Below are 27,876 nucleotides of genomic sequence, written 5' to 3' on the forward strand. Positions count from 1 at the left end.
GCTCTTCAGTGGAGTTGGTGGTGCCTTTGTGAAAACATATTTAAGAAAGGGCAAAACCACCACACAACTGGGGGGGGAGAAGGAGGAGGAGGAGGAGGAGGAGGAGGAGGAGGAGGAGGAGGAGAAGGAGGAGAAGAAGAAGAAGAAGAAGAAGAAGAAGAAGAAGAAGAAGAAGAAGAAGAAGGAGGAGGAGGAGAAGAAGGAGAAGAAGAAGAAGAAGAAGGAGAAGAAGGAGAAGAAGAAGGAGAAGAAGAAGGAGAAGAAGGAGAAGAAGAAGGAGAAGAAGAAGACTGAGAAACAGCAGAGGGAACACTGAGGTAAGAGAAGAAGGAGGGGGAGGAGGTGCTCCATGGCACCGGAGCAAATATCCACCCTGCAGCCCATAGAGGACCCCACACCAGAGCAGGTGGGAAGTTAGCAGGACTCAGGAAGAAAGGAGTGAAGTTTGAGCCTGGGAAAGGGGGGGAGGTGTTGTTTTAATTTTTGTCTTTGTTTCTCACTACCCGAATCTATTTTGATTGGCAAAAAAAATAAATTAATTTTTCCAAGTTGAATCTGGTTTTCCCATGACAGTAACTGGTAAGCAATCTCCCTGTCTTTATCTCAACCCAAGAGCTTTTGCATACTATTTGAAGCAAATACAAAAGCAAATTGATGCCTGGCCAGTTTTTATTGCTGAGCATGACATTATATGACATGGAACATCCCCTTTGACCAATTTGGGTCAGCTGTCCTGGCTATGTCCCCCCCTCAACTGCTTGCCCACCCCCAGCCTACTCACTGGGGGGCAGAGTGAGAAGAAAAAGAGAAAACCTTGATGCTGTGTAAGCAGTGTTCAGCAATAACCAGAACATTGGTGTGTTATCAACACTGTTTTATCCACAAATGCAAAGCACGGCATAATACGGGCTGCTATGAAGAAAGTTAACTCCATCCTGGCCAGACCCAGTACACAAAAAGATCCTCTCCCGCACATTTGCCTTTCCAACCTTCCAAAAATAATGTCAGCAGCTGTATTGGGTGTACATGGCAAGGTTTTGGTAGGGGGCGGGGGGGGGGGGGGCGCTGCAGTGGTGAATCACCCCACTGCAGGCTAAAGCTGATTTAATCAGCAAAGCCTGTGGCACCTCTGTGAAAACATCTTTAAGAAAGGGCAAAAATGCCACAGAAAGAGCAGAAGATGGAACAAAAAGAGTGAGAAACAGCAAAGGGAACACCAATGTCAGAGCTCTATGGTGGAGCAGATATCCACACTGCAACCCATAGAGGACCCACACCAGAGCAGATGGATATTCCTAAAGAAACTGCAGCCTGTGGAGAACCCATGCTGGAGCAGATTTTTCTAAAAGAGTTCACCCTGTGGAGGACCCACACAGGACCAGAGGAAATGTGAGAAGGAAGGAATGGCAGAGAGAAATCATTATGTACTGAGCATAACCCCCAATCCCCCCATCCCGCCTGTGCCACTTGGGTGGGGCAGGTAGAGGAGTCTGGAGTGAAGGATTGAAGTTAAGCCTGGGAAAGGGGGGGAAGAAAGGTGGTGTTTTAATGTTTGTCTTTTTGTTTCTCACTACCCAAATCAGTATCTATTTTAATTGACAATAAATTAAATTTCCCCAAGTAAAGTCTGCTTTGCTCACTACAGTAATTGGTAAGCAATCTCCCTGTCTTTATCTCGACCCATGATCTTTCTCTTTCCTGTTCTTCCTATTTTCTCCCCTGTCCCACTGAGGAGGGGTGTGAGTGAGCAGCTGGGTAGGAGCTTGGCTGTTAGTCAAGGCTCACTCACCACAGCAGCATAAAATGAAATTATTCACTTAATTTTCACTTTATTTCAGTTGATTGTTTTAGCCAAATTCTTTATAGTTTTATCAACAATGTAATAAAAAATAACAGAGTTTCAATACTAAAACCCTGAGGCAACATATATACTTAAAAGTTTTTACTTCTGCAAAACTTTAAAATAGATAGAAAACTTCCTTAACTCATTTATAAAGCCTACTTTTTGTACTGTATTTAAATAATTTTCCCATGTCTAGCAATCTGTAGTGGCTAATGTAGCTTTTCTAAAGCCCAGGAGACCAGAGTGCCATTTTAAATGCAGAAATTTTGTCATCTGCTCTGCCTTTATGTTTTCAGGACCTTCAAAAAGTCATTTTATTTTAATTTTGAATAAACAGGAGTGCTAATGCTACCAGGAATAATTGTAGTTATTCATATGTTATGACTGTAAACACTGAGATTTTTACCTTCCATATGGTTTAGTTCCCTCAAGACTTTTAAAGTAAGAAGCCTAACCACCAAACTTCTCTGAGCTCAGATAAGATTAAGAAAGTTAATATAACAGCAAGAGCTGTGAGAAAAACCTGGGGGGAATTGGCCAGAGGGCACTGCAGCTTAGGGATTGGCTGGGCATCGGTCAGTGGGTGGTGAGCAATTGTATTGTGCATCACTTGGTTTGTATATTCTAGTAGTAGTAGTAGGATTTTCCCTTACTTTTCTGTCCTATTAAACTGTCTTAATCTCAACCCACAAGTTTTACTTTTTTTTTCCCTGATTCTCTCCCCCATCCCACTGGGTGGGGGGGGAGTGAGCGAGTGGCTATGTGGTGCTTAGTTGCTGGCTGGGGTTAAACCATGACAGATAGGTGTCTAAATATATGCTTAAAATGTATGTATAAAATGGCATGTTTTCAATTTTTGATATATAAAATATATAAATATATCCCTATAGAAATATAGTTGTTATTCTTAGATATGTATTACAGCAAATGGCTTGTTTTTCTAAAAAATAATTTTAATCAAAAGATTTATAAGGAACTAGCATTACTTTTACTAATGAAACCTTACTATACTTGCAGTATTCTAGACCCATACTCAATAAATGTTTGCTACAGTCTTTCAGGAAGGTATTTAATTATGTAAGCAAGAGTATATTTCTATAGCTGAAATTGCACTTACAGTATACTAATTTCTGCTTTGGTCTATATTGTAAATAAACTTTTGCGGAATGTGTGATACTTCCTCCAAATATTTTTTAAAATGTGAACAAAGTACAAAGAAATACACTCCTCATGAGAACTTTTAAGAATTTTGCAACTTGTATTTTACTCTCTTTAAAACTTCTGTGCCACAATAAAACATCATCTCTATGTAACATAGAGTTAAATTCTCCCTGAACAAGAAGAAAGCACTGTAAGAGGCGCAAATTTGCAGCGTCTTTCAAATTGTTCCATTGAGAATATGGTAGGGGAATATCTGACACTTCCTAAATCTGCAAGTGTTCTGACACTGATGCAAAACTATATCATCTCCACTATAGCCTCTGGCAATGTGGCTACTGATGAAAGACTTGTTATGATGCAGTTCTAGCAGGTAGTGTCCTAAAAAGGCCATAGAATGAGTTAGGAACTGAAATGTCTTAAATGTAAATGGCAAGGTTCTAATAATAAATAAATTATCTTTAAACATCTCATAAACTGATTAAATGAAGAAGGTAGTGCAACAATGATAAGTTTGCTATACCATTATAACTTGGTGTAGTTACAGTTTATAATCACACTTTATTACAATTTAAAAAGCTATATCTTAACTTAATCTGGGAACAGATTACTTGAAAACATTTGCTTCCTCATAATTGATCAGAAGCTAGGGGGATTGTTCTGTTTCTCATCTTTCATCTTCTATTACAGGGGTCCAGGCAGTGGTAGACCTTGGCCAAACCCAACCAGTGCCAATTCTGTAAGTAAATATTTAAATATATTAGACATCATCTTATATTAAGGGAGTTGTTTTTCATCAATACACTGAACCATAGGAAACAAAATCTACTTTATTCAACAAATAGAACATTGCATGCTTTATATTTTTTCCCCATTATATTATGTTCCTTTTAACCCTAATGCAGAGTAGGTACAGTGAGGACCATGTCTTAACAGAGAACTCATTGACCATTTTTTACTGCAACTATCCAGCTCTGTTCATAATCACACAGCTCTACATCGGTTATAGAACTTCCTTAACAAAAAAGTTTTCCTGGAGCATATTTAAAATATATTTTAGCTTCCTTTAGTGCAAGTAAGAAGAGTTAGGTCAATACTATCTGGCTAGCAAGCTCTACAGAAATCATAGCTTGAGAAGATTTATCCTAACATGCGCTTATATATTTTACATAACAAAAGCATATTTACTCCTGTTAACTAGGGAACACAGAATCATAGAGCAAATGTTTGCAAGACATCAGCATTTGCATTTGGATAAGATGGGTCTGGCTGGCCAGATGGTATTGGTTCTTTTTGTTGTCCTCAGTTTTGGTTTTTTTTATTTCTACTGAATTACAATTAGGAAAAAAAAGAGCTGAAACTCTTCCTCTCTTTATTTTTGCATGCACTCAACTAAAATAGGCATTAGGGTATTTTTCGACTCATAGTTGAAACATTTTCACTCTATGAAATTAATTGAGAAGTCCAGTACTAAATACATTTGTAAAAATTTGTTGGCTGACAAGTGGTCTACAACCATGGAAAATGCTTATTCTACAAAATAATTTTGTCATTTCTCAACTGAGTTTCTTAAATCTTACCCTATCCTCCTATAATGGTATCACTCCCTGCTCCTTCAGAGACAATCATCACAAAGACTATTTCATAAAGAATAAAAAAGGATTATTTGCAGACAACTGCTTTTCTCCAAATATCCTTTGTAACAAATACCAAAATTGAATTTGAAATTAAATTAGGAAACTGTCCTTTTTTTTAAAAAAAGAAAGAATAATGCGAAGACATAAAATGAGTATCTTCGCAGCTGAAAGAAATGGAGAGATGCTTTTCCTTTTATGGTCTGGATTTTAATCAAGATTCAGTACATATAAGAACATAGAAAATTAGTCCCTGTTCGGTATGACTCTGAAGTCCTGTCGACTTAAATGCAAGTATGTGCTACTTGAGCTTAGAACTTTATAAAGCATATTACATTAATAGTCTTACAGCTGAACCTTTTACAAGATTGTAGATCTTTACAGAGCTTATTGTGCCTCCCACACTATGAATGAGAAGATTCTTGTGATAGACACAAGGACTGGCATTGGTACTAGAGTTTGTAACTTGGTATCTTACAAGAGTGATGTTGGCTGTTCAACATGCATGCATCACTTACTTAGTATGAAATAATAGAGAATTGATATCAGACCTCAACTTGCATACATTTATGTATATGAATTATGTTATTCCTGTTGATTTCAGTAAAGTGGGTTCCAGGACACAGTAATCTTAAACAGAAATATTTTGATTTGAAATATTTGGTATTAAGTTCTGTTTATGACTGTATTGTAAGTTTTAGTCTTGAACATACAATAAACTGTTAGTTAGAAAAGGTGCTGTGTGTTTGTTAATAGCATTTTCCCATAATCTTTAACTTTGTCTTTAAAATTAATTATACAAATATGCTTTAACATATGACTGTCAATAAATGTAGGCATGGATACCATCTCTCTGCAGAAGAAATTACTGTTTTGTTTCTGTTGATATTACAGATACCTTATTCTTCAGCATCTCCTGGGAATTATGTAGTAAGTACACTGTTATATATTTGCTCATTAAAATAGATGTTACATTTTATTTCAGCAAAGAAGTCATTGTCCACATGAAGAACCCTTGTGTGTTGGTTAAGAACTGAACATCTGAACTGCAATTAGCTGTTTTGTCTGCCATCTGTGGTGCATATGTTGATATTCATTACTAGAATCATTATCAATGTTCTAAATTGCTCTGAGTACTATGTTTTATTTCAGCATATGTTTCCATAACCAACAAAATATATTGTCTTCAATAATAAAGGACAAAAAACCCCAGCTGCTTTAGTGATACGATATTGTGCATGAATTTCTGAACTTCTTCAGGAAAAAAAGCATTTGAAGACTTAGAATAGGATTTTATCTCCCCAAAGATGTATAAATGGGTCCCTATACCTAACATTTTAAAGGATATTTTTATTCTTATAATTACCTTCTAGAGACTTGAAAACTTTTTTCCCTCCATATTTTGTTTTGGTTTTATTTCACAAATGTTGTCTTAATTTATTATAGATTAGTTGGTATACTTTTTTCTTAGTATTAACTGTCATTCAACCCCAGGTGACAACACAGACCTGAAGGCCATGCTGTATGTGCAGCACAGCACAGTGCAGCACAATGCAGGCCTAGGCCTACCCAGGTTAACTGTTATGTGGATCACTAAGTCCTCGACGTACAGTGGTCTCCTGGTCAGGATCACTTTATTCCACCCTTTGATCCACATGCAGTTTACCTTTCTTAAATATATTATAAGTTACAGATTATATTAGTAAGCAGTTCAGCTAATAGAAAGTTTCTTATATATAAGCTAGTCACTATGAATAATAATAGTACAAGGATAATGACAAGTAAAACAAATACTGGTTGTGAAAATAAGTGCAGAACAGCAATATTACGGCTAGGACTACTGAAGATGTCCTGCCATCGGGCTCCACCCCTCCTCCCATGTCCTGTAAGACAATGGTGGTGCAAATTTCACCAAACAGTCCAGTTACTTGTGTAGTAGACAGGAAGGAGCTTTAGTGCAGCCAGTAGGCAGGGGCATCCAACACTTCATGTTTGTTGATACATAGCATGCAGCAAACAAAAGCAGCAGTGTGAGGCTCCACATAGAAGTTCTGCATGAGATAAATCAAAGGCATTATTTTATGTACAGCATATGTCAAGGCACATAATGAGGTGTGTTTGACTGTTCCTCTAGGATTAGGTACATGGCCTCTGGTCCCTTTTCCAGGATCTCTGCAGGGATGAATATCCCTTGAGGAGTCTAGTACACGCAGTACACTTGCAGTGAGTCATGAGACTGTCAGCATCTCAGATTGTACCTCATAGGGCTGGTGACCTAATAGAAGCTGGTAGGAGGTATAGCCTTGAAAGTATGCTTTATTATTCAAATTCATTACAGCTTGTTGTAGCACTGTTGGCCAGTAACACAGTGTGAGAGGAACAGCATGTGTAACTGTTCCTTCAGTAAGGCATTGGTCTGCTTGAGTAGGCCAGCTCCCCTGGGATGATGAGGTACATGGTATATCCAGTGTACTTTGTGCTTGGCAGCCCAATGTTGAACCTTTTGGCCTGTAAAATGAGACCCATTGTCCGACTGGATACAGGTGGGTGGGCCTATCCACTGGCTAAGTAATCACAGGCCTTTCAGTGTCCCTTTCTGGTCAGCATGTGTAGCTGGGGACAACAGCAACATAGATAGTATATGTGTCAACCATTACCAATATGTACTGTAACTGCTGTGCTTTTGGTAAGGGCCTGATGTAATCTATTTGCCAGGTATAGTCAAGGACAGGGCCTTGTTGAATCTGCCCATAAGACTGCTGAGGCAACTTTTTATCTTTCAATACCTTAGAGACTGCACACTGGTGCACTAGCTCCCGAATGGCTTCCCAGGTACATGGGAGGCCCCAACTTTGGGTCCATCTGTATGTACCTTCGACACCCAGGTGCCCAGATTTTTTGTGGGTCCATTTACCAAGGGCTTACTCATCAGATAATAGAGCATCAGGGGATGGGATATCAGGAGGTAAAGTAGCACTATTAATTCGAGCTAATCGATCAACTGTGGCATTGTGCTCCCAACCCTCCCTGACACCCCGGGTGACATGGACATCAACATGTTGAACCCACAGGTTCAAATTCACACATTTCTGGGCTGTTTCCATAAGTCCCGACCCCACAATGTTTTCCTGTTTATTGTCCAATTGTCTGCTTGCTGCTTACTAACCCAATGCAGTTAATCCCTTATATGCCACCCAGGAGTTGAGAGATATATATGCATAGCTTGGGACTGGAGGTCTCTTCTAATATCATGAGCACAGCCATTAGTTCCGCATACTGACTGCTGCCCCCTTTGCCTTGCTGAGTCAGAGATTTGCTTGGCAGAATTAAAGGTGGCAGTCTTCCACCACCTCTCCCCCTTAAGATATCTTGCTGATCCATCCATGAACCAGGCACACTGTCGCTGCTCAGGAGTGAGGTGTTTGTATGGTGGGGCTTCCTGAGCCCAGGCAGGGGGTAATGGCTCCAAACTAGGTTGAGATACAGTTGTCAATTCTAGTTGGGCTATTTTTTTCCTGCAAGGCACTGATTTTGTGGGGACCTAGCTTTGCCTGCATGGGAATATACCATTTCCCTTTTACAGTGCTGTACTGTTGTGCATTTCCAATTCTATAGTTGGTATTATTAGACAAAACCCACTGCAATATAGGCAAGCCCACATTCAGAGTAATGGTCTCTCCCCCAATGACTCGATCAGTTTCTACTAAAGCACAATATGCAGCCAGTAGTTGTTTTTCAAAAGGCATGTAGTTCTGTGCAGGGGGCGTGGGGGGAGCCGACATGACCAGAAGCTAAGCAGGATTCACCTCCCTTCACCTTTTTGCCACAAGCTCCAATGTGCTAGCAATATCATCTCCTGAAACTAGGACTTCCAGCTCAAAAGGTTTGTGAGATTGCTTAGGACCCAGTGCAACAGCATAGGACACAGCATGCTTAGTTGGTTTGAAAGCTCTTTTTTCATTTTCCCCCCTATACAAACTGGTTCCTCTTTCTTGCTACATTATGCAGGGGTCTTAAAATCTGTGCTGTGTGAGATAAACTGTCCAGTACCCCAATAATCCTACAAAGCACTACACATCAACCTTGCTTTGGGGCTCAGCTATATGAAGTACTGTTCGTTTTGCAGCTTCAGGCATAATCCAGCAAGGTCCTTTCCAGATGAAGCCTAAAAATTTTACTTCAGCTGCTGGTCCTTGTGCTTTTTGTGGATTGACTTACCAACCATGCCCCCTCACGGTGTCCACAACACTGCTCAGTGCCTCTCCAACATCCTGCTCCGTAGATCCAGTCAGCAGGATGTCATCAGTATAATGGAACAGTTGACGCTGGGGGCAGGCTGTGCTCCTCCAAGTGCTGAGCCACAATCCCGTGACAAATTGTGGGGCTATGTAGGTATCCCTGAGGCAGCACTGTAAATGTGTACTGCTGGCCTTCCCAGGAAAAGGCAAGGTGTTCCTGTGACTCTTCAGCAATAGGAATATTGCATTCACCAAGTCAATAACAGCATGTCAGGCACTTGCCTCAGCTTCCAGCGGCTCAAATAAGGTGAAGATGTCTGGCACGACTGCAGCCATGGGAGGGGTGGCTTTGTTCAAAAGCTGGTAATCTACAGTCATATGCCAGGACCCATCTGGTTTCTTTGCAGGCCAAATAGGGCTATTAAATGGTGAATATGTCTGTCTGATAACGGGCTTCTAGCAACTATTTAATAGTTTGAGAAATTTCAGCATGCTCCCCAGGCAACCAGTATTGTTTTAAGGCTACAGGATTGGGGGGGGGGGGATGTCAGCACAATGGGTTCCCAGATCTGAGCTGATTGGATACTGTCATGGTTTAGCCCCAGCCAGCAACTAAGCACCACGCAGCTGCTCACTCACTCACCCCCACCCAGGGGGATGGGGGAGAGAATTGGAAAAAAAAGCTAAAACTTTTGGGTTGAGATAGGAACAGTTTAATAGAACAGAAAGGAAGAAACTAATAATAATAATAATAATAAAGTGACAATAATAATAATAAAAGGATTGGAATATACAAAACAAGTGATGCACAATGCAATTGCTCACCACTCGCCAACCGATGCCCAGTTAGTTCCTGAGCAGTGATCCCCCCCAGGACAACTCTCCCCAGTTTATATACTAGACATGACATCACATGGTATGGAATACCCCGTTGGCCACTTTGGGTCAGGTGCCCTGGCTATGTCCCCCTCCCAACTTCTTGTGCCCCTCCAGCCTTCTTGCTGGCTGGGCATGAGAAGCTGAAAAAAATCCTTGACTTAGTCTAAACATTACTTAGCAGCAACTGAAAACATCAGTGTTATCAACATTCTTCTCATACTGAATGCAAGACATAACACTATACCAGCTACTAGGAAGAAAGTTAACTCTATCCCAGCTGAAACCAGGACAGATACCAAAAGAATATCTTCCCCTAGTGGTATAAAAGGTCTTGCCTGCTAACAGATTGTGCCCTATGATATATTCAGGCACTCTTGTAATCCATATTTGAGCCAAAAATGATGGTTATCTTTCTAATTGTAAGATCAGAGAAACTCATTGAGCTGGCTCTTCTCCCCTCTCCCCAAATACATTAATATTCATCAGTTTATTCTTGGGGTAATGGGATGGATTTCCACGAATTAGGGTTACTTCTGCCCTAGTATCCAGCAGGGCCATAACCCATTGCTTATCATGCCAGCTCCAATGTATTACAAGCAGAATGTGTGGGCAATGGTCCTCCCAGCTAGCTCCCTTTATTATCCATACTGGAGAGGGACCACACATTTCCTATTCTTGTTTCCAAGGAGAAAGGTCAGGGTAGAGGCAGCTGGGGAGGATGCATCTTCACTGTCGACAGAGGGTGATGCGATGGGACTGATGTCCTGGTGCTCCACACTTCCCTTCACACCTTCCTCTTTTCTTTTGCTTTCATATGCAAACTACACAAATAAGGAGTTGATTTGCCATCTATCTGCTCCCTAGGCACTCATGCCTGCATTAGTGCAAGAAACATCTCTTTCTGCATAACTTTTCCCTTCAGCTGTTGCATTTGAAATGCATCAGGCTTCGTCTCCTCTTTTTCAGTCTGATAATCACCAAGCTGTCCTAGTGATAGGATAACATCCCCCACTGTTCTTCCCACAGCAGCCCCTAGCAAGGAAATTATTGGTCCTTTCAAGGCAAATGGGCACCCTCTAACATGCAGGTTTTCATGCTGGGTGCAAAAGGTTCCATATCAGGATTTTACAAGTTATGCAAATACATGCCTTGCCATGTGGCCGATTCCCATAAATACTGATCAGCCTCAGCTATACTTTTCCAGGATTCTGCTTTATCATCCCAAATGGTAGGTGAGGGGTACTCTACTTTTAAAGCTTCCTGGAGCCATGCTCACAGGGAATGGGATACATTACCCTGCACTCCTCTCAGCTGCTGGGTAATCATAGGGTTTTGTGAGATGACACCAAACCACTTTAATTCTTTAGGATTTAAATTTATACTATCACCTCCAAAGTCCCATACTCGCAATAGTCAGTGCAAAAGCCTTTCTCCCTGCTTTTGCCAGTATGCTTTTGCTAAATCTTGCAACTTAGGCTGTGTAAAATCACACACTGAGACAGCCTGCTGGGATGCCCCCCGGAGGCCCTTTGCTTTGTGACTCACTAATGGCCAGATGAAATGCAGTTGCTGCACTCATCCTCTGACCCCTATGTCCATTCATCCTCATAAGAGAACCAGGGTACCTCGTCCTACCATTCATCCCTCTGGCGAATAGCTGGTACCTCAGCACTGCTTTTCCTGGGCTGCTCTGTGCACCCTTCCCTGCACCGCATGCACCTGCACCACCACTTGCTGCCTGGGGGCTGCCATGAGGAGCTGTGCCTGCAGCTCATGCACTTCGTTTTGCATCAGCTCTAAATGCCCCCATGTCTGTATCAAGCATGTTAGTAACAACCAAAGACAGCGCAAATATTCCTTGCCTTTTCCTTTCCCCAGCCCCTGCTTTCTAAGACAAGATAATACTTCAGCTGAGGTGGGGCATTCAGACAATTCCTCCTCACTTTCCCAACATATTGGTGAAGCTACCTGGGCTAAATACCTTGCAAATTCCCCCCCCCCCCCGGCTGCTTGCAGGGCCAGCCAGGCACCCAGTTTCCCTCTTCTTCACTATTCTTTCTCCTGAAAGGCATTTCTCACTGGATCCTGCTGACTATGCCAAATGTTTTGCACCAGGAGGTGCTGGTCTGTTATAATCCCATTAAGAAAGGCACTCAGACTCTGTAAAGTATCATTTAAAATGCTGTTTATTAGAGCTAACACTGTAAAGAAAGAGAATAATATAGATAAATTTATGTCACTTTAGATGTTGGGAACCCCAAGTGGTGTAGCATCAAACGGCCCTCCAATCCATGAACAGCACACCATGCTGCATACAAGCGAGGATGCTCTTGGCCTTCTTGGCCACCTGGGCACACTTCTGGCTCATATTCAGCTGGCTGTTGACTAACACCCCCCAGGTCCTTTTCTGCCGGGCAGCTTTCCAGCCACTCTTCCCCAAGCCTGTAGCGTTGCATGGGGTTGTTGTGACCCAAGTGCAGGACCCGGCACTCAGCCTTATTGAATCTCATACAATTGGCCTTGGCCCATGGATCCAGCCTGTCCATATATATATATATATACACACACATATATATATATACAGGTGCTATTAAAAAAGAATTGTGGAATGTTATACAGACTGAATTAAGATTGACATGATACTGAGATACCAAGTCTGCCTCAAAAAGAAAGCTTTCTTCAGGTGATTAGCCTCTTCTGTCCCCACAAAGCATCCCCATATTTTGTGCTTAGCAAACATTAGTTACTCTGCCACTGACTATGTACTGAGAGCAATGAAAGAGAAATGACAATTGGAAAACTGGTATTAACAAAAGTAGGTTGAGGGAATTAAATATAATTGTCTTAGGCCTTGATCTAAGTATCCTTCTTGTCTGACTCATAGCATGGTTCAGAGCTTTTGACTAATGGATCTTCTTGGATCCATAGATGTACATATATCAGAACTCTGTGCCAGAGCCTGCTGATCAATGATGCTGTCTTAATGAGCTGTTTTGCTAGCTTACCAGAAAATGTGCATGTTTTTACCAGAGTAACTCATGACATTCATGATACTTTTTTTTTTGTACCATATTCATTCTTGACTGTGGTATTTTTTTCCTTTCATGCTAACTGTTATTTTCTACCCTCTCTAGGGTCCTCCAGGAGGTGGAGGGCCACCAGGAACACCTATCATGCCAAGTCCAGCAGGTATTGAAATCTACTCAGAAAAAAATGAAAGAAAATTATAAGGGATTTTAGGAAGTACTCAAATTCTTTTTTTCAGATTTTTCTGTGCTATTAATGCAGACAAACTGCTAGATCCAATTGATATATTTTTCATGAAGGATCAGCTAATGAGAAGGCATTAGTTTTGTACTTTCTGTATCAGGGGTTTTTTTCTGCTCTTTCCCTTTCTTTCTCTCCCTGCTCTGTTGCAGAGATACAAAGCCTTGTATCTGTGCAGTTCAAAGCAATTCATTACTCTGGCTCTTGAGCCCATCTTTCTTGCATGATTTTAGAAATAGCAAGAAAAAAAAAGAAAGAAAACAGAATGTGTATTTGGTTTTGCTAATGTTGTTCAGGACAATTCTTCCAGTTCTGAAATCAGGAGATTTTTGAATCCTGTGAAACTTCCTCTATAGTACCCTATGTGATAGACCTTACCGATATATGGCTCTTTAGCTATGCATGACTCAGAAGCATGGCTGCATCACATGGCTATGTCATCTGACTGGCAGCATGGTTATGCTGGGCAGACTGCTCTCCTCTATCCCGCAATGGAGGAGTAAGGCCCCAGAGGAACCACTGTCATGTCCTATTTGTGATCTGTTCCCAGAACTTTGCTGTCCTATTGTTTCTCCAAGTTACATGATCTGTATCTTGGAATTCTGACCACATGGAGATTTTGGCCATACAGATTGGCCACCATTCCTATTAAGGTTTAAAGAATCGAGAAGGAGGATGGGAGCATTCAGGACAGCTAGCTAGCTTCTCAAGGCTTAAAGTTGGTCAACTATATCTAAGTATTTCTCTCCATGGATGTTCAGCAAAGTATCTGACATGAAGGAGGAACTGCAAGATATGCAGGATGCTTTTCTCCCATGGATATTATGAGACATCTGCTAAAAAGAAGCTAATTAATTTTTGTGTAACTCAATATTCAGCAGATATTCAGACTCCTTTTGGCCAACATCTGTCTTTGTAACCCACTTTGACCAGCTAAGAGGGACCTGTTCACCTCAATGATGCAATAGCATCCTCAGTCCTCATGTACTACATATTATTGCTGTCTTCTACAGCACAAGAGGGTAGGGAAGTTTTCTGACTTCCCATGAAAACTTACTGCACTGATGTAAAATCTTAATTAAATACAGTTCCAGGGCTTTAAAATGTGACCTGAAATAAAAAGTAGGGCTTCCTTGTTCATATCATTAGTGAAAAAGATAATTAATGTGAGCTGGCAGTTAAAAGGTAGAAACTCTTTTAACATAAAAACAAACCCACAGACAGCCTGCACTTTTAAAAGTAGTCAGCACTGTAGTTATGGTATGTGTTAAGCTGTCTGTGTGTGCTTAAAATAAAGCACCTATTGAGGAATTGTTTCTATTTTCAATTAAAGAGACTCTAAGGTGTTTTAAGGCCTCTGCTTTCCAAAGTATAAAAACACTTAGACATTGGCCACCTGAGAATTTTGCAAAGGTACTCACTCACCTCTGAAAACCCTTCCAGCTCTGAATGTTCCCATGGCCCAATCAATCTTTATGTGTTTTCACAAGAGGCAGTAGAACTTAGGGTGAGCCAGGGTTGTATGTTTCAAAAGGATCTGGTGGTTAAAGAACTTATCGCCTACCTGCTTGAACATTAAAAATAACTTTTTATATGCTAATTTTACTTTTGCTAACTTTAGGCTAAAAGCTTTTAGTTTCCCTCTTTTTTAAACAATATATTTGAATGTCCTAGTGATGCATAGTTCTTTGCATATAATGGAATTATTTACTCACCAAGGTTACATTAATTAATGCTTGGAAAACTGTATCAGAAAGATAAAGGAATAGACAAAGACATTGATATTAACTGCCCCACGTATGTACAAATATATTTTTGCATGAGGTCAGGCTGCATTCCCAGTTCCAACACACATCAGTCTGGTCTAGGCTTTCTTGCTTTCACTACTTCTGACTCAAAAGTCCCTTGTTTTAGAAAAAGATTTACAGCTCAGCAGTGGTTTTTTTGTGTCTGCTGTTAAGCTCAAAACTCACAGTTCAAAGAGATGGAATAGTGTTTTGGAGGAACTAGGTATAGAGCTACTTAGCTATTCTTTTACTCTTTTTGTAGGTACTATAGAGGGTAGTGTTTTTCCAGAGTTGCCTATATTTTTTAAAGATATGCTGTCCCCTTAGGGATTTATTTAGACTTTTCTGAGGTCATTCTCCTCTCAATAAACTTTTTTGTTACATGGCCTATCTCTTGTCAAGTTCCCTTATGAAAGTTTTTTTCCTAATTTGTGTACCTATCTGCTGCATTTTTTGCCTTCTCCTTCTTACAAATATTGATGAAGGGTATTAAGACTTTGTGTGTGTTAGCAGTAGGGATAAGTCGGAGCTGGGAATGAATAATTTGTATCTACTAGTACATTTCAGGCATTGATTTCCTAAGTTTAATCAGAAGAGTTATGTGGGTTGTATTGCATATGTCATTATTTAAATCTTGCATTTCAGTTCTGGAGGTGCACCAGTCTGAAAATTCACGTACATTGATTGGAGGGAAAGGGCATATCTGTCCTCTTGTTCTATGTGAAGTAATCCCAGACTGAGAAGCAGTATAGCTGTGTCAACTTCTTGCAAGGCCCAATGAAGCTCTTGGCAGAACTTATAGCTTAGGCATCACACTGTGCCAACATGGGTTTGTTGTTTTTGGATTCAGGTTGGTTTTGAAGCATTGCACCACACTGTACCATGAATCATAGAATTGTTTAGGTTGGAAAAGACCTTTAAGATCATCGAGTCCAACAGTCAACCCAACACCACCATGCCTACTAAACCATGTCCTAAAGTGCCACGTCTACGTGTTTTTTGAACACCTCCAGGGATGGTGACACCACCACTTCCCTGGGCAGCCTGTTCCAATGCCTGACAACCCTTTCAGTAAAGAAATTTTTTCTAATATCCAATCTAAACCTCCCCTGGTGCAACTTGAGGTCATTTCCTCTTGTCCTATCGCTTGTTACTTGATAGAAGAGACCAGTACCTACCTCACCACAACCTCCTTTCAGGTAGTTGTAGAGAGCGATAAGGTCTCCCCTCAGCCTCCTTTCCTCCAGACTAAACAACCCCAGTTCCCTCAGCTGCTCCTCATAAGACACGTGCTCCAGGTCCCTCACCAGCTTTGTTGCCCTTCTCTGGACATTCTCCAGCACCTCAATGTCTTTCCTGTAGTGAGGGGCCCAAAACCGAACACAGTACTCAAGGTGCGGCCTCACCAGTGCCAAGTACAGGGGAAACAATCACCTCCCTGCTCCTGCTGGCCACACTATTTCTGATACAGGCTAGGATGCCGTTGGCCTTCTTGGCCACCTGGGCACAGTGCTGGCTCATATTCAGCTGGCTGTCAACCAGCACCCCCAGGTCTTTTTCTGCTGGGCAGCTTTCCAGCCACTCTTCCCCAAGCCTGTAGCGCTGCATGGGGTTGTTGTGACCAAAGTGCAGGACCCGGCACTCAGCCTTATTGAATCTCATACAATTGACCTCAGCCCATTGATCCAGCCTGTCCAGATCCCTCTGTAGAGCCTTCCTACCCTCGAGCAGATCAACCCTCCCTCCCAACTTGGTGTTGTCTGCTGTATTGGGTCTGGCTGAGATGGAGTTAATACTCCCTATAGCAGCCCTCATAGCACTGTGCTCTGCATCAGTAGCTAGAAAGGTGTTGATAGCACACCAGTGTTTTGGCTACAGCTGAGCAGTGCTGGCACAGCATCAAGGCTGTCTCTCCAACATTTTTGCCCCCCCTCAATGGCAGGCTGGGGCAGGGCAAGATCTTGGGAGGGGACATAACCAGGACAGCTGACCTAAACCAACCAAACAGATATTCCATACCATATGACGTCAGCTCAGATATAAAAGCTAAGTAAAGGGAGATGGAGTGGGGGGCATTTTGTCTTCCGGAGCAACCACTACGCGTACTGAAGCCCTGCTTCCTGAGAAGTGGCTAGACATCGCCTGCTGATGGGAAGTAGAGAATAACATCATTTGTTTTTTCTTTGCTTTCGCGCGCGCAACCTTTGCTATCACTTTATTAAACTGTCCTTATCTTGACCCACGAGCCTTTTGTTATATTTTCTCCCCCCCGTCCAGCTGAGGAGGGGGAGTGATAGAGCGGCTTTGGTGGGCACCTGACATCCAACCAGGGTCAACCCACCACAGTCCTTTTTGGCGCCCAACGTGGGGCACGAAGTGTTTCTTTCTTGTTAGCTGGTGGAGACATAGATGCTATCTTGTTAACCACATCCATAGGGACATGACGGCGTCCATCCTGCCATTTTATTCCCAAGAACTGAATCTCCTGTGCAGGTCCCTTGACCTTGCTTTTCTTTATGGCGAAACCAGCTTTCAGAAGTATCCGACTTACTCTTTTTCCCTTCTCAAACACTTCTTCTGCCTCATTGCCCCACACGATGATGTCATCTATGTATTGTAAATGTTCAGGGGCAATGAGGCAGAAGAAGTGTTTGAGAAGGGGAAAAGAATAATTCAGATTCTTCTGAAAGCTGGTTTCGCCATAAAGAAAAGCAAGGTCAAGGGACCTGCACAGGAGATTCAGTTCTTGGGAATAAAATGGCAGGATGGACGCCATCATGTCCCTATGGATGTGGTTAACAAGATAGCATCTATGTCTCCACCAGCTAACAAGAAAGAAACACAAGCTTTCCTAGGCCTTGTGGGGTTCTGGAGAATGCATATTCCAGGTTACAGTCAGCTTGTGAGCCCTCTCTATCGAGTAACGCGGAAAAAGAACTATTTTGAATGGGGCCCTGAACAACAACAAGCCTTTGAGCATATCAGACAAGAAATAGCTCATGCAGTAGCTCTTGGGCCTGTCCGGACAGGACCAGATGTGCAAAATATACTCTACACTGCAGCTGGGGAGCATGGTCTCACCTGGAGCCTGTGGCAGAAAACACCAGGAGAAACCCGAGGTCGACCATTAGGGTTTTGGAGCCGGGGGTACCGAGGATCAGAAGCCCACTACACCCCGACTGAAAAAGAGATACTAGCAGCATATGAGGGGGTTCGAGCCGCTTCAGAAGTTGTTGGTACAGAAGCATATCTCCTCTTGGCACCACGATTGCCCGTGCTACACTGGATGTTCAAAGGAAACATCCCCTCTACACATCATGCAACCAGCGCTACATGGAGTAAGTGGATAGCATTGATCACGCAACGGGCTCGACTGGGGAAATCTAACCGCCCAGGAATTCTGGAAGAGATCATGGACTGGCCAGAAGGCAGAGATTTTGGAGCATCACCTGAGGAGGTGGCTCGTGCCCAAGAGGCACCACCATATAATGAGTTATCAGAAGATGAAAGGTGTTATGCTTTGTTTACTGATGGATCCTGTCGTGTGGTAGGGAACCATCGGAAGCGGAAAGCTGCTGTGTGGAGTCCCACACGCCAAGTCGTTGAGGCCACTGAAGGAGAAGGCGAGTCAAGTCAGTTTGCAGAAGTGAAAGCCATCCAACTACCCTAAACATTGCTGAACGAGAAAAATGGCCGGTACTCTACCTCTATACCGACTCCTGGATGGTGGCTAATGCCCTATGGGGGTGGCTACAGCAGTGGAAGAAGACCGATTGGCAATGCAGGGGTAAACCCATCTGGGCAGCAGCATTGTGGCAGGACATTGCTGCCCATGTAGAACACATAACTCTAAGGGTACGTCATGTAGATGCTCACGTGCCCAAAAGCCGTGCCACTGAAGAACATCGAAATAATGAACAGGTAGACAAGGCTGCCAAAATAGAAATAGCTCAGGTGGACCTGGACTGGGAGCGTAAAGGTGAGCTATTTGTAGCTCGATGGGCCCATGAGACATCGGGACATCTAGGGAGAGATGCAACATATAGGTGGGCTTGTGATCGAGGGGTGGACCTGACCATGGAGGCCATTACACAGGTCACTCATGAATGTGAAACATGTGCTGCAATCAAACGAGCCACCAGAGTAAAGTGTCCCTGGAACAGAGGGCGGTGGCTGGGTTTTCGATATGGCGAGGCCTGGCAAATTGACTACATTGGACCACTGCCACGAACACGCCAAGGCAAGCGCTACATACTCACCATGGTGGAAGCAACTACTGGTTGGCTAGAAACATATCCTGTAAACCATGCCACTGCCCGAAACACCATCTTAGGCCTCGAAAGGCAAATTTTATGGCGACACGGTACCCCAGAAAGAATTGAATCAGACAATGGGACTCATTTCCGAAATAACCTCATAAGCTCCTGGGCAAAGAAACATGGCATTGAGTGGGTGTACCACATACCCTATCACCCGCAAGCATCTGGGAAAATTGAGAGATATAATGGACTGTTGAAGACTATGTTGAGAGCGCTAGGCAATGGGACATGGAAGCATTGGGATACAAATTTAGCAGAAGCCACTTGGCTAGTTAACACCAGAGGATCTGCTAACCGTCCTGGTCCTGCCCAAACAAAACCCCTACATACTGTGGGAGGAGATAAGGTCCCCGTAGTGCACATGGGGAAGTGGCTGGGGAAGGCAGTGTGGATTGCACCTCCCATGGGAAAAGGCAAACCCATTCGTGGGATTGTCTTTGCTCAGGGACCTGGGTGTACTTGGTGGGTAATGCGGAAGGATGGGGAGACCCAGTGTGTGCCTCAAGGACATTTAACCTTGGGGGAAACATAATCTGTGATGTGAGTTGTATGTTGTAGGAAGTAATGTAGCAGGAATGACCTGAACTGCAGAGGAGTGAACTTTGCAAGGAACCAGACAAGTGCATCGGTGACCCAAACCAAGCTGGTGTTGGGGCCCAACGATCGAACATACTGCTTCTCCTGTCCTGACCACTCATCTTGATGGATGGGGCCCAAGTCATAACCTGTATGTGAACATCAGGAAGAGTGGAAGAAGCCCATGGAATATCTATCTCTTAAAGGACAGGGGATAGTAATTAATAAGAATGTATAAATCCGTACGTTGGGTATAAAAGTGGTTTAAGTATGTAGTTTCAGTTGTAAGTGTTGGTAAGAAAGGATTTCAGTAATGAGAATTAAATACAATAGTATGGTTAGAAGATATCTGTATTAAGTTATGTGGAACCTGAGCAGGACGCAAATGGTATGGAATAAGGGGTGGAGATTGTATTGGGTCTGGCTGAGATGGAGTTAATACTCCCCATAGCAGCCCTCATAGCACTGTGCTCTGCATCAGTAGCTAGAAAGGTGTTGATAGCACACCAGTGTTTTGGCTACAGCTGAGCAGTGCTGGCACAGCATCAAGGCTGTCTCTCCAACATTTTTGCCCCCCCTCAATGGCAGGCTGGGGCAGGGCAAGATCTTGGGAGGGGACATAACCAGGACAGCTGACCTAAACCAACCAAACAGATATTCCATACCATATGACGTCAGCTCAGATATAAAAGCTAAGTAAAGGGAGATGGAAGGGGGGGCATTTTGTCTTCCGGAGCAACCACTACGCGTACTGAAGCCCTGCTTCCTGAGAAGTGGCTAGACATCGCCTGCTGATGGGAAGTAGAGAATAACATCATTTGTTTTTTCTTTGCTTTCGCGCGCGCAACCTTTGCTATCACTTTATTAAACTGTCCTTATCTTGACCCACGAGCCTTTTGTTATATTTTCTCCCCCCCGTCCAGCTGAGGAGGGGGAGTGATAGAGCGGCTTTGGTGGGCACCTGGCATCCAACCAGGGTCAACTCACCACATCTGCAAAGATTCATTAGCTAAAGGTGTCCTTAGAGAGGGGATCTTTGCACAATATTCCGCTGAATAGTTAGATACATTCAAAATCTAATAGACTGACACAGATGAGAAGAAAAGATTTTCATTCACTACACTAACCTGAAGGCTATATAAAAGAAGCTATTTATTGGTTATTACAGATGAAAAACAAATTACAGGAAGTGTTGATAAGAGAGAAACTCCTGTTTTATAGAGTATTGAAGATGAGTGAAGTAATTTGGAACTCCAGGAAAAAGGGTTTAAGGAATTAAATAGTTACAGATACTTGGTGATTGATAAACCTTTTAACAGTCATGTATAAAAGTAGAGTCTAGAAATAGTCATGTAGGGACAACTGCAATTATTTCCGATAGCTCTGTTGTGTGGTAGAAATAGATAAAAAGGGAATGAAATCTTCCATTATATTCCACTGTGTATCAGTGATTCAGGAACAGAAATAATATGAACTAAATGACAAGAAGTGTATTAGATGAGTAGTTTTATTGAAAGGTATATATTAGCACTTAAAATAATCTCTTATTACAGATTCAACCAACTCTGGAGACAACATGTACACTTTAATGAATGCAGTACCACCTGGACCCAACAGACCTAATGTAAATATGAATCTAGTTATATTTTTTTTTAATTATACAGCCTTGTTTTATCCAAATCACTGCATTTCCATCACACCGTGTCCATTTTAGTTTTTTTAATGTTTTGCAAATCGATCATGCCAGTAGGTGCAAAATAATGATTGGGGCCTATTTTTCTACACAGAAAAGACCTGAGAAGCATGTGCATGTGGATATTGGGGATGACTTAGTTTGTCATACTGCAGTGCAATAGAGTTCTGTACCATATGACACCATCCTAGGAACTGCCACCAAGCATTAGTTTCTGCTAGCTTTAAACTTTCATTATTAAAAAGTCTCTATGACTGAAGAGGGAGAAGAAAACTGTTGATAGTGGCTCAGTATTATATTTCCCTGCTATTCTGTAAAAAAGGATAAAACCAATACCTTTAAGAAGAAACAAACTTCCCTGTTTATCTAAATAAGGTGTCAAGAATGGAAGCTAATGATAACATTTAGGTATTTTTCTCATTAACTACCACACTAGTGACTATTTTAGCCCAAACTTCAGTAGTTCTAGAACTGACAAAAATCAGAATTCTTAGATAGAACTTGTTTCTTTTCTGATCTCTATCTATGCCTTCAATTTTGTCGTATTTATCGGATTACAACCATATTTCATCTAATTACAGTCCATATTGTGGGCCTTTTGAAAAAAAGGACAAAAAACTTTAAGAATAGATATATTTAGATATTGCTAAATCGGTATGCAGTGAATTTTAGAAAATGTTCTGTAATGCTAAAGCCTTTAAGTTTCTGAAGAACTGGATTTAAGGTTAATATCTTGAATCTGTAAGAAACTGATCATATTGCAAAGGTAATGCAGAGTAGTCTGACTGTCAGTATAGATAGGATGGGGTTTGAAAACTGTTAATTATTCACCTACTAAATGAAGTGAATAGTAAAATTGTAACTTCAATGGGAGTAGAGATAAGTCAGCACTTGCAGGTTTGAAAATCATGTACAAAGTGTTAAAGTAGATTAGCCAGCCTACAGAAATGAGTTTCTCAAAAAATGATGAAGGTAGCATTGGAAAAAGTAAAAAAAAAAAATTACACTTTTTGCAATCATCACGTGGAAGACTTTCACTTGACTTTCACATTCAGAGATGGGACTGTGCATTTTTCCTTTACCATTTTTTTTTCTGAGGAATTTCTTTTTCATTATATAATCTTAAAAAATTGTGCAATAATATTTTTTAATGTCTGATCCTTTTATAGTTTCCAATGGGACCAGGGTCAGATGGACCTATGAGTGGACTGGGTGGAATGGATTCACATCATATGAATGGATCATTAGGTAATAATAGTAAATGTTATGAACATTGCAAATTTACAATGACCAGTGCCATTTTCTATGACTAGTTCTCTAAGTTATGTGAGAGACTATATGTTAAAATATTTTAAAAACTAAAAAAGCTGTATATACATTAATAAGAAATATTAAGATACTTTTTAAGCATATGAATTGGATTATATAATGCACCTCTGGAAGAAAAATACTGTATGTTATTTATATAACAGAGTATAATTTTAATCCAGTTGTTTCAAACCACTCTATAAGCATACCATCATAGTAATGTAGAACTGATGACATAAGACCCATTTTTCTTTACCTCTCTTCCTCTTCCAAAAACTTTAGAAGGTGTCATTATGACATGCTGGTCTGAGTTCTTATCAAGTACATGGAAGTAAGTTATTACATATATTGATGTATGTGTTAAGCTGGTTTTATCTTATATTTTGATATCCTTATTTGTTCTATAATTAGCTTTCTGTCTGTTAAGTATTATTTTTATTATTCCATCCCCATAAACAGTTGCCATTTTAGTGCGCCAAGAAAGAACATGCATTCTTGTCAGGGCATGCAGAGGCAGGAAGAATAGTGTACTTCCTGTCTTTCGACACTGGGTTTTGAAAGACTCTTATCTAAGGGAGAAGCCTTACACAATTCTACAAAACATGCACTGCTTTATCCCCTGACTATCCTAGCAAACTCTGCTCTCTTTGCTGGATGGATGATAGACACTTGAAAGGGATTTAAGCAACAATCTGCAGATAAATAAATTGCATGTATGCCTTCCTCTTCTATACCCACAAGGTAAATAAATACCTTGTATTTATTTGTACTCATACCATAACACCAAGCCAGTAACTCTGAATACAGTTTCTATATTCTGTTCTTCACTTCTATCTGCGCCAAGGAGTGTCATTCATACGGGCAACAACAGGGGGGAACCTCAGTCTGCAAAGACTTCAGATCTCTTTCCTCTTCTGTCCCCACTGTTGACCAGCAAGGTTCTCTTTTACATCTGGGAGTTGGCGCTATAACACAGGGCACCTGCAACACTGCTGAATAGCATTTTTCTTTATGTGGAAAAACCCAAGCAAGCTAAATACGTGATGGGCAAGCAGAAGCCAAGCTGTCACTGTTCCCCCTGCTTCTATCCATACTACCATGGTGGATGGAAAATTAGTACAGTTATAGCCTAGAAGCTGGAGACTGTGAGACAGGAAGTATAGACAGGTAAGAAGAAGGGAGAAATTGGAAAAGGCTATGACAAGATGAGAAAAAAACTAAACCATCAAACCTCACTTAGGAGATATATTCTGAACAATTAAAATTCAACAAAATGCATCTAACTCCCAATAGCATTGTCGTCTTTTCTTGTGAAGCAGGTCTAAAATTCCTATATTACTTTGCATAAGGCCATCTTGTGAGTTTATAGCTTTTCTTTACATATTACAATCCTAAAATGGATTGTTGCTTTAATTAATAATGATGCACATTATGTTCAAGTAAATGAAAACCTGTAAATGATAATTGCATCTTTTTCTGTCACTTATTATAGCCCAGGAATTATTTCTCAGCTAAAAGAAAAATTACAATTGAAACAGTTAAAGACGGATTTTATATGTACCTAGTTGGTTAGTTAGTTTCTCTAGTGAAAATTATGTCATGTTTAGTCAAATTAACAACAACTGTTTTCTGAGGTTAATTTAATTTCTAAAATGGAACCTGAGTTATTTTAGGAATGTAAGACAGTTCCATGCTGTAGTAGGCAGTTATGTCTCATAATCACAGGCATAAATTGGTCAAGCTCCATCTTGAACTTCTCTAGCTTCTCTGACTACAACCCTTCTACTGGCTATCTGTTCTGATGGTTAGAAAGAAATTTTTTTCTGATTTCCAACAAAATTTTTCCATTTGTCCATGACAAAATTACTTTTCCTCTTCCTAATGTTTATGTATCTGGTGTATTTATAGTGAGAAATCATATTCCTTCTCAGCCTTAATTTGCCTGGTTAAGTATACCAAGCTATTTCAGTCTCCTCCCATAACTCCATTTTCTTGATTGTTTTTCTCTGACACTATTCCAGTTTGAATTTGTCTTTCCTGAAAATAGGTGACTAGAATTGTTTACTGTCTGTTGCTGCTAAAAATGCTTTTCGTGATACATCCATCCTTAAATTATATTTCATTTATACTTGGCTTCAACCAAGTGAGAGCTACAGCATATGAGAAAAATGCTTTTTGTTAGTCTTGCACTCATTATACTTAATATTTTTGGTTTCTATTACTCCAGTCCTCAGGATCACCTACTTTCTTCTGAAAGATATTATCATCATCAGTATTTGTAATGCATCCAAAATTGATGTCATTTTAGCAAATTTCAGTAGTAGGCTGCTTCTTCTGGGGGCAAAGACATTGATGAAACACCCCCCAGCTGACCCTAGAGATATTTCATTAGCAGTCTTCTATGGAGTTTTGGGTAGCTGAAGTTCAGTAAAAATGGTGATCATTTTTGTCACCAACATTAACTTTTACTAGTTATACATGATTTTGCTTTTTTTTTTTCCCCCCTTAAGCTGAAGCAACATCTTTCTCAGGTGTATGTACCCAAAATGAATTGCAGTACCTGGCTAAAAGGACAGGGAGGTTGGACATATCCTTTTCTGAGTTGTGTCAGGCTGTCTCATCCTAATGGATGCCATTCAAGGAACTGATACAGATCAGAAATGTGTCCTTTATTCTTTTCTCCTTTTTTTTTTTTTTGCATTAGGTGTGTACACAGAGAAAGGCCTAACATTATTCAATACTGACTGTAAACTTTTATTCAGAGACACAGTGGGAAGGAAGAGAGATCAAGCACAGTTATGTTTTAACATACTGCTGTTACACTATATATTTTAGTATGAAAAAAAGCTCTTAGATTAATTTCAGCTCAAAACTAATTGAATAATTATCTATTTTAATTTAAGGCTCAGGAGACATGGACAGTATTTCCAAAGTGAGTATCTAGTAAAATATTTGGAATTTTTAGAATAATATTTCACTCTAAACATATTTTTATTGTCTCTATTAAACTTTTTATTTTGTATCTACATTTTCTGCTTGTGAACTCTTTGGAGGCTGTGCAGACAGAATTAGCATTAATTGAAAGTTTAAAAACAATATCTATAATCAATAGGGAGTATAAGTAGACTTATTTCTTACTGCATAACAATGTGTATTAATGAATGTGATTAACATATATCCAGTTCATAATCTGATTGATCATGTTATAATCTTCCATACTGTTAAGACAAATGAATATAGTTCTAATAATCAATTCTAATTGAATGCAAATTTGGAAAAATGTCATTAGGGTGTTACATTTATGCACTGCATGATTCCTTTTGTCACCTCTGTAAGGCAACATTAATATCTTAATCACTAGTCTAAGTCCCTAAAAGCTAGATTAAAAAGTAGTTGCAAAAAAAGCACTGTTTTGATACAACTGTTAAACAAACATTAAATAGTAAACACAACCATAAAATAGTATATGCAAAATGAATGTGAGTTTAACCCATAGGGGTTTTGCAGCTTCAAAAATAATATTGTGCTTGAATGTGTCATTTTTTCCATAAAAATAAAAATCTGCTACATCTGTAATCATTACTAATTTAGGGACTTATTCAAATAAGGAATTAATGAGCTTATTCAGTGTTGATGAAGTGGTAGAAATTTGTCCTTGTAAAATACTGTGGTTTGTACTCAGCATCTTCAGATGTAACTGACTAAAATTAATAAAAATATCACTAAAATTGTCTTCCTGTATTTTTGTGGTTTTGATCTATAAATATGGAATTGATGAAGGGATTGTTTCAGTTAAAATTTTATAACTCATTCATTTGAAATTTCTGTAACAAAATTCTTATTGATCTTCAAAAAAAAAAAGGAATGAGAGTTTGAGTGAATTAATTGCCTACATCTTTTGGCTGACACAGGACTAAGTGCTACAGCGCTGTAGCTAGATCGATCTCAGTACAGACTTTGCCACTTTGAATCTGGCTAAGGCTTGTCTGCACATGTTCTGGTCATACTAAGGATGTCACCGTAGATGCTCTCTCAGGCTAGCGCTGAGATATGATGAGATGTAAACACATGTCAAAAGGAAAGAAAATATTGGCCTAAATTCCTGTGGGTTAAAATAGAAGTTTCTAGTATGAATTCATTTAAAATACACTTTCAAATGTTCAAAAAACAGGAAGCATTCTTCAGTTAGTGATACAGTCCTTTTAAAATTACATAGGTGATTATAGCCTCAGAATAACCTTCCATGGCCTTTCATGGAGAGTAGGACCACAGCAGTATGCCTCTTAGGCCATTTTGGGGCTATGAGGGAAAAATATCTATAGCAGTGCTACATTTTTGTAAGTTTTGAAGATCTGTATCATGTTCAGGCCCTGTGAAGAACACAAAAGTGGATTGAAATGACCATGTTGCCTTAGCTGCGCTGTGCTCAGGTGTACAGTGGTAGATTCAATATACACCTCCAATGAGATAATAAGCATACAGCACATTTTTAATCAGTGTCTATAATTTTTCTTCTAATTTTTTTTTTAAATGCAGCATTTTTGAAGTAGAAAACATTTCTATTAGCTTGCCACTAAAATTATTTTTTAAAACCTGTATTCAACCCACTGGTATTAAGTATCAGCATATGTGCTAATATGATTATTAGAAAACCTCGATCCAAAAACTTACCTAGAAGTCTTGTAATTTATTAACCTTAAAAAATACATCATGGAAATTATATTTGATGCAATTCTTTTTCAAATAGCTAAAAGAAAAATGAAGTTTACTTGGGAATTAAGTGTTCTATTGTTATACTATTATATATAATATCTTTTAAATATCTTTTTCTGAGTAGCACTGTGCCCAATATGCAGCCTTAATTGATACTAGTAAAAGCGTGTGGGCAGTCTTGTATATAGCATTAGCTATTTCAGGTAGATGATAGCATATAATACCTTTGGAACTTGATTGGAAAAATTTTGCATGCAAGGAATAGGAGATTTCTGGGGTTTGATGCATGCAAAATTAATATGTGGCTGCCTTCCAATTTTGCACATAGTTTGCCAGGATTCTTCTTGTAAAGGCAACAGTCTCCCTTTATACATCACCAGCTAGTTGTTCAACTGGCTTTTTCACAAGTAGATTTCCAGATTACTAATTAATGTGACAGAAATTGTTCATTGAAATTAACA

General features: G+C 40.3%; 1 protein-coding gene across 6 annotated transcripts in view; it reads left to right on the forward strand.

Moving 5' to 3' along the window:
- LOC138681756 (single-stranded DNA-binding protein 2-like) overlaps nucleotides 1–27,876 on the forward strand; it is a 211,080-nt gene that overhangs the window by 177,414 nt on the left and 5,790 nt on the right. For all 6 annotated transcript variants that reach the window (XM_069775279.1, XM_069775277.1, XM_069775280.1 and 3 more), the window contains 6 exons: nucleotides 3,692–3,740; nucleotides 5,530–5,565; nucleotides 12,887–12,941; nucleotides 21,255–21,325; nucleotides 22,564–22,642; nucleotides 25,606–25,634. In XM_069775279.1, coding sequence (XP_069631380.1) covers nucleotides 3,692–3,740; nucleotides 5,530–5,565; nucleotides 12,887–12,941; nucleotides 21,255–21,325; nucleotides 22,564–22,642; nucleotides 25,606–25,634 — 319 coding nt within the window. The remainder of the gene's footprint in view (nucleotides 1–3,691; nucleotides 3,741–5,529; nucleotides 5,566–12,886; nucleotides 12,942–21,254; nucleotides 21,326–22,563; nucleotides 22,643–25,605; nucleotides 25,635–27,876) is intronic.

This window comes from Haliaeetus albicilla, chromosome W, assembly GCF_947461875.1.
Source record: "Haliaeetus albicilla chromosome W, bHalAlb1.1, whole genome shotgun sequence".
NCBI lineage: Eukaryota > Metazoa > Chordata > Aves > Accipitriformes > Accipitridae > Haliaeetus > Haliaeetus albicilla.